The sequence below is a fragment of the Chionomys nivalis genome, chromosome 15 (genome assembly GCF_950005125.1).
Source record: "Chionomys nivalis chromosome 15, mChiNiv1.1, whole genome shotgun sequence".
Classification (NCBI taxonomy): domain Eukaryota; kingdom Metazoa; phylum Chordata; class Mammalia; order Rodentia; family Cricetidae; genus Chionomys; species Chionomys nivalis.
In genome coordinates, this window is record NC_080100.1 from 25,318,908 (window position 1) to 25,330,123 (window position 11,216).

General features: G+C 42.3%; 1 protein-coding gene across 4 annotated transcripts in view; it reads right to left on the reverse strand.

Moving 5' to 3' along the window:
* The window catches only part of Rictor (RPTOR independent companion of MTOR complex 2), a 96,138-nt gene extending 87,248 nt beyond the window's left edge, over window positions 1-8,890 (reverse strand). For all 4 annotated transcript variants that reach the window (XM_057789425.1, XM_057789423.1, XM_057789424.1 and 1 more), the window contains exons 1-2: window positions 8,778-8,890; window positions 8,570-8,617 (exon numbers count right to left, since the gene is read on the reverse strand). In XM_057789425.1, the coding sequence (XP_057645408.1) occupies window positions 8,570-8,617; window positions 8,778-8,826 (97 nt within the window). In that variant the 5' untranslated portion in view covers window positions 8,827-8,890. The remainder of the gene's footprint in view (window positions 1-8,569; window positions 8,618-8,777) is intronic.
* Between the last annotated feature and the right edge of the window lie 2,326 nt (window positions 8,891-11,216).

Genomic DNA, 11,216 nt, shown 5'->3' on the forward strand with positions numbered 1-11,216 from the left:
GTCATTTCAGTGTAGGAAATAATGAAAGTACAGCTACCCCACTTTAGTCTCTTATTTCCAGGTTGCATCTCTTTAGAATTAAGTTTGCTAAACTTACAGAGCCCCTTGAACTTGCACAATATCCTCTGTGAATAACATATTAATGAAGACGAGGCCAATAAGCACTACAGTAATGGGAGAAAAATCATTTATGAGTTAGCTTGGAATGTGAGCAATTATATACTCATCGTCACAAGTATGCAATTATTTCACAGTATGCTTCAAATCTCTCAATCCAATTCGGCATTACTTTCAAAGGCTAAATAAGCCCAAGCTTAACATATAATCAGTCTTCAACAGTTGAGGAGGAAAACACTTGTCACTAACTTTCCCCATATTATCTTAAATATTGAATGACTTGCTAGTAAAATTCTACTTTTCAGCCAGGTGTGATGGTGCATGCCTTTAATCCTAGCACTAGGGAGGCAGGTGATCTCTGTGAGTTCAAGGCCAGCCTGTCTACAACTCCAGGACAACCAGAGCTGTTATATAGACAAAAACTCTATCTCAAAAATCAAAACAAAAGAAGATTTTAGTTCTCAAATTTGTTTTGATTTTTAAAATTGCCTCAAGCCTTCTGTAGTGGCACAAGCTGACATTAAGAAAACCACTATCCAAGCACTCGGGAGGCAGAGGCAGGCGGATCTCTGTGAGTTCGAGACCAGCCTGGTCTACTAGAGCTAGTTCCAGGACAGGCTCCAAAACCAGAGAAACCCTGTCTCAAAAAACCAAAAAAAAAAAAAAAAAAAGAAAAGAAAAGGAAACCACTATCCATCCAAATTCTTCAGTATATTGGAGTAAAAACTGGAAGCCATTTAAGGTAAGTCTTTAAAACGCAAGTCCATTTGATACTTCTTAAAGTATCTGTTACTATATTCGTCTGGCTCCGTAAACAGGGTACACTTAAGGTATCAGCATATCCTCTCTGTTCTGTCAACTTCATCATTACTAGGTGCACGGCACGGTGCATGCATCCAGACGGAAGACTCACAGGGACATGAAGTATGCACTCATGTTTGGCTTCCTTGGTGACCCATTACACTGAACAGATGTTATTTTTAGCTGTCACACATAAATATTTCCTATTTACTTTAGCATCTACATAATCCCTATATGACATTCAGTGTACAGATACAACTTTCAGGGGGCAGGTCAGTTTAACCTGGCTGCACTAACAAAAAAAGTACAATGATATCAAAACACTGGATGATTCAAAAAGCTTAGCAGTTACCTTTCGATCATCTATATATTTGTTACCTAATAAACATTTTAGTCTGTTTGCTTTCCTCCACTATTCTAAGAGTATTTGCTCAGGAAATAAAAATTGTGCCCCCCCCCCCGAAGAAAAACCTACTAGAGGGGAAAAGAAGAACATGCAATCTTCCCAAACTACACATAAAAATAAATATTAAGAATATAGATTTAGCACTCTCAAATCATCATTGTTTTAACTGCAGGTAAGAGCAGACCATAATTAGATGGGATAGAGACACAGGCATGCAAAGCATTCACTTACCCATTGTGCTTTTCACAGCACAATTTTCTAGAGCTTGGGACCTGGGAGGCAGGGAGCAAGTCATAGCAGTGGGTCACTTGACTGTAAGGTACATTTAAAGGGCTAGGGAACACCACCACTCCAATACGCATTCACTACAATTTATGGGAATATATCTCACCACGACTTTAACAAGGTTCTGAGTGCCTTCTTCTTAACCTTTCAACAGCTGATAGTGATTGGTGCTGTATGCAAAAAGTATTATGCATTGCAGAAGTAAGGTAACTGAAACCCAGAGGTTAAACAGCCGGCCAAAACCGGTCTCACATTCAGAGTAGAACTGAATTCTACAGACCCTACCTTCAGTTTTCAGCCCCTTCAAATGAAAAACTCTCACAGATTATAACCTTCCTATTACCTCATGGCCTCTTCTTAAGGCTCCTATCCATGATATGCAGCCTTACCACATTGTCTTGGAATGCTCAAATCTTTAACTCTCCATTTAAGAGATGAGGAAACAGCTCAGTAGTGACATGTTTAGCATGTGTAAGCTCCTATACTTAATCCTAATGTACACTTTCTGTGTGCGCATGTGCATTCGTGTGCTTCCATTCTCCCAACACCTTATACAAAAAGTAATCAAATCATAAATTCAGAGTAACAACCACTAGACACACATTCCAGCATTTGGTAGCTGGATCAACCACATGAAAGTTAAAACCCAACTGATCTCATAACTGTCCCTTCCAGAAAGATGTTTCTATTTTATAGCACTATCGATTTGGTTGCCCCAAAGGACTGCAAACTTCAAAGCATTATTTTTCTCTATTCTCTTTAACAATATGCTGTTCTTTTTGCTCATTTCCTTCTCCATTCTTTCACTTCAGGGAACAAGGTCAGTGATAAAGTTCTTGGCTAGCATGTATGCAAGATCCTTCAGTTCTACCCCTTAACCTTGAAGAATTAGGATTTTTATTGATAAAGTACTGAGAGTACATTCCTATGTAAAGGAATCTACGTAAGTAAATATAAAATTGCATGCCACACTTAAGGAACAGCATTCCTCTCTGACTCAGCAAGTGTTCTCAAATAGGGACACAGTTTCCAAGAAGAAAGAACAGGAATGGAGGGAGAGCTGATGCTTTAGACCAGTAAACTAACCCTTTATTTCCTGTGAGAAGAGTTCTGTGTATGAAGAAATGTGTACACACACACTGTACAAACAGGCAGATATATCGACCACGACAGCTGCAGTAGCACATAAGACAATAGATACATTATAAAGGGTCTTGGAAGCCAAGCTAAGGAATTTGGACTTTATTCTGTATGCCAAAGTAGATCTTGTTTGGCTGTTGTTTAAGTGAATGACAAAATCAAATCTGGATTTACAAAAAAATGATTCTGGTTGTAGTACAGCAGGGAGGAAAAGGTAAAACCAGAAATAAGGTCTTCTTGTTATTCACCAGGGAACAGACTATCAAACAGGTATCAAAGGCAACCTGAAGCAGTTTGTCAACAGGACTGAACGGTCTACAGTTTCAAAAACTGAAAATAATGGTTCTGAAAAGTCAGAAAGTAGATACACTTTCAGGTACAAAGTTTTAGACATTCTAACTTTAAAATGATTATTAGAGACATGGCACTCATTGGCCCTATGACACTGGTTGAAGTCTCATTGCTTTAGAATTTCAAAGCTTTTATTCTTTTGATTAGGATGAACATAGCAAACAGTTGGTAAAAAACTGAGATAAGTTAGTACAACATTTTTAATACAGTAGAATGTAGAACTTCAGATGCCAGTGAGTTTTACTAGAGGATATTCACATCCATTAAGAAAGCATTATCAGGCCGGGCAGTGGTGGCACACACCTTTAATCCCAGCACTCAGGAGGCAGAGGCAGGCGGATCTCTGTGAGTTCGAGGCCAGCCTGGTCTACAAGAGCTAGTTCCAGGACAGGAACCAAAAGCTACGGAGAAACCCTGTCTCGAAAATCAAAAAAAAAACAAAAAACAAAAAACAAAAAGAAAGCATTATCAATAGGGGGAGAGCCAATGTAGTGAAGACACTGTAGAATGAAACTATCCCATCTAAAGTCCTCAGCAAAGTAACTTTTCCAATCTTCATCCGTTTCTATCTTCAGCCTTGGCCCATGCCCACTCTAGTAGGCTACCCATATGAAGGTAGAGCCAATGTTTGCTAAAGCATATGGAAACTGAGTTGACAAGACAGAAGAAAAGAAAGTAAAGGAAAATAGTTCCCCACAGCCTCCAGAAGGAACTCTGATCAGGAGTATAGCCACTCCTGGAAAGAAACAGATGCTATGCAGTTTGACTCTAGGCAAGAAGTCTGAAGTGATTAGGTCTGTCAGGTTTCACCTTCTTCATAAAGAAATGAAAGTAGCTGGCTGTGCTAGCACATGTTGTCATCCCACACTGAAGCCAAAGCAGGAGGTCTACCTCAAGTTCAAAGCTAGCCTGGACCACACATTCAAAATCAGGCCAGCTAGGGATAAACAGCAAGACTGCTTCCAAAATGGGGGGAGAGGGAGTTTTAACAAGGTCAGAATCAGTTTTCAATGGGAAAAAGCAAATCAGTGATTTCCTCACTCTAATACATCTTTGTTTCCATTTCTGTACTAAACGCTGGTCTACTCCTTTAGCATTTCTCAGATTATATTAGCTCCTCTATCTACTGACTTTCCCTTTCCAAAAGTGTGGGTTATTCTCCAGACAGTCCACATTTCCTTCCGCGCTGTCACTGTTTTTAAGAGAAGTTTATTCCTTTAGAAGGCTTCTCTGGTCACCAATCCTCCAGATAGTCACATTCTCTTCTGACTGCTGTGGCACTAACTCTGTTCCTTACACAGTCTGTACTTACTGTTCCTTACCACAATCACTTCTTTATGTCAGCCCCAATAAATTCTTTAAAAGGAACAACATCCTTCTCCCTCCTAGTCCTCCAGCATTTAATTCAGTTTCTGATACATAAGAGATTTCTGTCAATGTTTGTTTGTTTTAATTCGTGAGCAATTAAGAAAATGAGTAACCTCCCAACTAAGGGAAAATAGAAAACAAAAATGTTCAAATTCACACTATTTCAGATAGCCTTCCTGCTCTTCTAAATACTAAACAGCAAGCTGAACCGACCATCAGCATTTCATTCTTCTAATGGAAAAATAAAGGATTTTAAATTTTCAAAATATGTAAAATTCAGAAGTTTTAACAAATTAACTTTAATAGCTGATACAGAAGTGTCCATTTTCTGGGAATACATTTTGAACACTATACTAAGAGGGGCTTACTCTGAAAGAACACTGTGTCTTTTCAAGTCTGAGTCAGTACCAGAAGGGGATGCACTATAAAAAAAAAAAGTGAAGAAGAAGATGATGATGAAGGCTATGCTTGCTGTAGAAGTAGGCTAAATGAAACATTTGGGTGTTTGCATTTGTTTTTAAAAAATACATTTTGATGCAAAATATAGGAAGCATTTAACGCTATCAGTAGCAAATTTGGGGACTTTCACAAATTAAGTAGAATAGGTTTCTGAACAAAACTGAATGCAAGAATTACTCATAACTTTAAGACTAACTAAATGAGTTCCTAGGTCAGAATTAGTCCATCAATAATTTTTTTGTTTTGTTTTGTTTTTGTTTTTTTTGATTTTTGAGACAAGGTTTTTCCGTAGCTTTTGGTTCCTGTCCTGGAACTAGCATCAATAATTTTTAACAGAGGTATTCTGTCTGAACCACAGCAATAACAGCAGTACCCAAGCCAAACTCTTCTGGACCTCAGGAGAATCATACATAATACAAGCCACTCATTGTCACTAAAAACATTTCTATGGGAGGAGGAAAACAAAATATACAGCACATTCCTATCCAACAATTAAAATGAGAAGATTAATTTTAAAAAAAGTGTCTAAGGTTCACAAAATACAATGTCATGTCATACCTAATCCTAAGTACATACAACAAACTGAACTTTAGGTAAACTTAGTTGGTAACTTTTTTTTTTTTTTTTGAGACAGGTCTCATGTAGCTCAGGCTGGCATCCAATTCACAATGCACTCTACACCTCCTAAATGCTGATACTAACAACATGGACCACCCTGCTTGACTTGTGATCTCTTTTGAAATGAAAAATATATTTTTCAAAATCACATTATCATCAAATATTCCATTTCAAATACACCCAACTAATAAAACAGACTATCTCAAAAAGGAATTCTCTGATTCCTGAATGAATTTATGATAGTGAAAACAATTTGGGGTTTGGGAAATAGCTGTGTCAGAGCTTGCTGCAAGCATAGGGAATTCAGTACCCAGAACCCTGTAAATAAATAAATAAATAAATAAAATGGCGCTCCTGAAATGCAGCACCTAGGCTGTCCTCAGCTTCTACACAGACATGCACCCATGTGCCTCTCTATCTGCTCATGTACATGCAAACACACAATCACCTGCCAAGTTTTTTTAAAACTATGATTTAAAGAATCCCAATTTCACGATGCAGGGAAGCAACTAACACTAAAGATTACTCATAAACTACAAGATTCTATGCTGAGTAACTAAGAACCACCTTCATTGACCTTTTACAGTCTTACTAACACTCTAAAGCTACTTTTTTCGCCCAGTTGGAGAAACCAAGAGGGAAGCAAGGTCAAATAACTCGTCCCCCAAACCCTCACTATTGTTGCCCCTGAGATTACAATCCAGAATTACCTGACTTTACAAGAGCGTTCTTAACTACATGTGGAAGTCTCCTTCAGGGATTACTATGATCATAACCTCTATGTATGATGAACATGGCTGTCCACTTACACAATGAACTTCTCAAAAACAATTGGAATAAGAGCAAATACTGCCGTAGCACTAAGCAAAACAAAAATTTCTTTGCTCAAACTTTATCATTTTCCGTATTGTAATCTGATCCACAAGCAGCTGTCATTCAGCTGCAACTGGGACCGCCTCACTGGTCTCAAATTATTACCAAAGTTTAATTCTTGATGATCCACAAGCCTTTGAACAATGAAACATTCATCAAAATAACACTTTCTCTAGTCAACGGTTTCACAAAATAATAAATCTAACTCTTTTTTGGATAAACTTCCTTATGATTTAGGATTATAATTCCCACAACCTTCTCTCTCTCGGTTGTGTACAGCTTTTGGGATCAGCTTCAACTGGCTGTGTATACTTATTTAGGACTCGAGTACATTTTATCAGGGCAAGTGAAAACCATTTTCTGAGCATTTTACATAATTCTAGAAACAGTTCTATAGGTGTTCACTAAATTCTCCAAGAACTGATTATTTTTAATAATACACAAAGATCTGACTTCAAACTGAAGTGAGGCATGTCTCAAATAAGCTTTTCTACACGCCCAGATTTTGATACCAATCACACAAAAAAGTTTAACAAAATCAACATACTGTACAATTACAATGTACAATTTCCAACACCACATCCAAGCAGGTTTTTACTGGAGAGACTAGGATCAGGTTTACTCAAGTGCTCTTTTATCTCAATTGCTTGAATACAAATTAAATCACTGACCTACTACATAGTTAGAAAAGTGCAATGCTAAATCTCAGGTCGGTATTATGACCCTCATCAGAATGCTTGCTGGAAAATATACTTTGTATAAACTTTTATATCTACGTAATGTTAAGTTTACAAATTTGCAAAAAAAAAATAATAACAGTCTGATCTTTTTCTATACCGATTCTCGGACCGAGTCACTGGGGAAGAAAAAAGTTCCAAATCACTCATGTAATTAGGTGCCATTTCCAGGACTTACACACCACTGCACTGCATCTTAGAAAAGTTTCTGCCTTTGAAAGGGCTTGTTTACTCAAAACGTAACTTCCTGAACTATCGGAACCAAACACTAACAAATATGTACTCACGTAACTAAATCAAAACTGGTCGCTCAGTCTACACAGAAAGAGTCTTAAAACAAAACTACGAACGCATTATGCTGTCAATACCCCACAACCACCAACTACTTTATTGAGTATAATACAGGGTAAAACAACAGCAAACTTGTGTCACGTAGAATGTTTACGTCTTCTTTTTTTTCTAACTTCCTGAAGCGTTTCACAGATCTCAAAAATTGAATCTGTTCAGCAGAACTAGTTACATCCTAAGCTACGGCGCTGCGGAATATGACCACCGAACTCTGAAACCAAATCCTGTTTATGGAGGAAGAGAAAAGAATCTACCGTGTGACTACTAATGCTTCAGGCTGATATTGCGGAGTAAACACCGGTCCGGTGGCCCATGACCGAAGAAAGAAACGCCAATCGTTAGGCGGATACAGTTCTTAAAGCTATAACCCGGACCGGCCCTGCAGAGAAGGTGTAAACAAACCCGTCCCTGCTGCTGCAGAAGGTACACAATGAACCTGCAGCAGAGTGAGGGGGCGGTCTCTAGCCAACTCCAGACCCGGCGGGCCCGGGAAAGGGAAGCAGCAGGGAGACACGGCAGAAACCAGACACTTAGCCCTAATCACCGGCTCTCGATTTCACCTCCGAGTTATCAAAGCCGCGGGTCCCAGGAGGAGCGCGCACGGACAGGGCAAAGCCCACAACGCAGTCAGCAAGAACCCAGCAGGTCCAGCATCTGCTCCGGGGGACGGGGAGGGCAGGATGTGGTCGCTCTTCCCTCAAACATCCTCCAGTAACCTAAATAACAACGTCTACCCCCCACCCGCCTCCTCCCAGGCCGCCCCCGGGATCGGTGGCCCAGGATCGGTGATGGGAGAAGAAATGTTCCAGCGGGGAAGCAAGGGGGGTGGTAGTCCGGAGCGCCCCGGGGTCGCTGGCTGCACCGAGTCCGCCCAGAGCTCCCGCAGCCGCCCGAGGCCCGGAGGGGCTCAGCCGAGGGAAGAGGGCGCGGGGCAGGGGGATGGGCGCGGGCTCGGCCCCTCGCTGCCCCCGGCGCCGCGAGTCGCTCGCTGGCCAGCCCACCCTAGCCTCGGGGCCCCGGGCTCCGGCCCACGCTCCCGCGCCTCCCCGCCGGCGCCCCGCATTACCTCGGGTCAGATCCAGCGGGACGTTCTCCTCGCCGCTGTCATTCCGCCCTGTGCGAAACAGACACACAAGCCCCGGTTAGGAAGCATCGCAGGCCGCCGGCGGCCAGCGCCCAAGCTCGTCTCCCCCACCCCAGGGCCCGGGGCAGGTTGAGCGCCGCGGTGGCGGGCACCGAGCGCGCGGGGTTGCGAGGGCGGCGGCGGGCTTTACCTCGTATTCGGAGGTTCTTCAGCGAGCGGCCGCGGCCGATCGCCGCCATATTGACGGGTTTCAGTCACAACACCGGAAACCTCGCCCAATCGCGCGAGAACCCCTTCCCCTCCCCGCGCGCCGCTCCCGCCCCCCCCGTCCCCGCACCGCGGCGGCTCCCCCGCCCCTCAGCACGGAGAGTCGTCCGCGGGCGTGGAGCAACGCGGCGCGGAGCCGGGGTGGGATGCGGCACCAGGGGCGCGGAGATGGGCCGGGCGTCCGAGCGCAGGCGTGGTGGGAGGCGTCTTTCCCACGGGGGATTCCCATTGATGTGCAGCGGAGTCCGCGCGCTGGCTCGGCCGGGGCCCGGGGTGCGGACCGCTGGCCACCTGCTGAACCGCCCTGGTCGCACTCCCCGCGTGGCTTTAAAGCCCGCTTCCTTACTCATCGGCTGCAGTTATTTTTATTTAAAAAAGAAAAAGGGAAGAAAGGGGCGGGGAGGGTGATGGAGGGAAGCTCTGCGCACTGTTAGGAAGGTCGCTTTGATCCTTTCCCAGAACCGCGGTGCTCCAAGTGAACACGTAACGAAGTTTGTTTGCCACCCACGCTCTGACCATTGAGCTAAGCGGCTCCGCGCTTGATCTTAGGCGAAGCCGCTCTCGGGCCCCCAGGCTTTTCCGAGAGCAGGCGGCAGGGTGGAGGTTTGTTTTCGGTACGCCTGGCATCGGACGTGAAAGGAGTACAGAAGCTGGTGTGCAGGGCGGGCGTCCCCGCGCGGGACCGTTCCCGGGCGAGCGCAGGCGCCAGGAGGCCCCGGAGAGGGTTTCCTCTCCGCCTGGAGCCCCAGGAGGAGGTTGGGCGCCCCGTCCTGGCTTTCTGTTACTCCTACATCACTGGCTAATGCAGACGTCGTCGTGGGTAGATTTTTTTTTTTTAATACACACAAGTAACAATTATTAGTTGTTCGGGTTTCTGGAATCGGTTTATTACATAGTCATTTGGTCCTTAACCCAGCAACTCCCTTAAACTAGATTACTTAAGTGAGGGTATTTTTCTCTCCTCGAATTTCTCATCTCTATTCCAGACTTAAAGGTTAGTTGGTAGTGGAGATCTTGCCTTAACCATTTCTCTTTTATCACAAATATCAAAACCAAATATCTGTTGGAGGAGTAAACACCTTCGGTTCCTTCTATGTTATAATGTTCTAAATCAAATCAAAACAAACAAACAACCAAAAACAAAATCCCTCCAAAAACACAAAGAAAAACAATATTGGAGAAACTTTCCTTGTTCATAATAGTGAACAATTGCAAACAAAAGCCCAAAGGTGCAATTTATGCAAATATAGTGGCCATCTAAAATGACTATGTTGATCTTATGTACTAATTAGTGTCTGGTATTAGGTAAACTATTACAATTTTTCTGTATTAATAAATGTTTGACATATATATAAATTTCAAAGGATCCACTGTAAGACACTTTTTACATACACGTACGTGGGAAAAAAATCCAAGATGTGTAGCTGAATGTTTACTGCTATTCTTTTCCCTCCATTGTGGGATCACACCTTCGCTTTTTGTTCTTGCTTGGTCATATACACCTTTTAAATAATAGTTGATCGAGGACAGTTGTGGGAATAAAAGTTTTTTAAAGAAGAGTTAAAGAACACCAGGAAAATGAACTCTGCTCGCTGCTTTCTTAAGGAACTACCCCATGTCTGCACATTCCAGGTTCCTCAGGGTGAGGTCTGCATTCTGGCATCTGCTGCTGCTCTTAGATTTAAGGATCTAACACAATTATAATGCTTTAAAGAAATATTTCCTGACACTATCAGTACAAGCTTTGATAATAACAAGCTTGCTTCCTTTTTTATAGCTTTCAAGTCTCAGTGGAAGCTGTTTACTCTATTTCCTGCCTCAGACGACAACCACAAAGCTTGATGCCTGGCCAGGACATTGGAAATTTTATCTTTCGTCCCTCCACACATCACCATCGCTAGAAACAAAAATAGTAGAAATCTGTCGAAGAAGATAAAAATAAAGAGAAATTCTACCAGATTTTCAAATGATCCTTTTAATGCTATTGTTTATCCTCGCCTATTCTCAAATTTTCCTAAACTGTTTTAACTTCCTTTTCTTGTTCAGTATTTACCACAAGTGAGTACAACTGATCCACTTTAGCCAAGGAACTTCTGCACCTATTATCTTCCTAACTGTGTGTTCTTATTTGAAGTCCAGTATTTACTTACTCCATTCTTCCAGGCAGCAATGAATGATGCTGTTTGCTTCTACTACCTCAGCCATTTAGATGAAGTTATGGTCTTCACATTTATTCTTAAAGTGGATAGCATTTCTGAGCAAAAGAAAAAGGAGTGTTTGCATTGGCACTCAACTGGGAATGAGGAGTTTTTTTTAGTGAGTTATAACAGGGAATACCTTATACATTATGTTTGAATTTTAA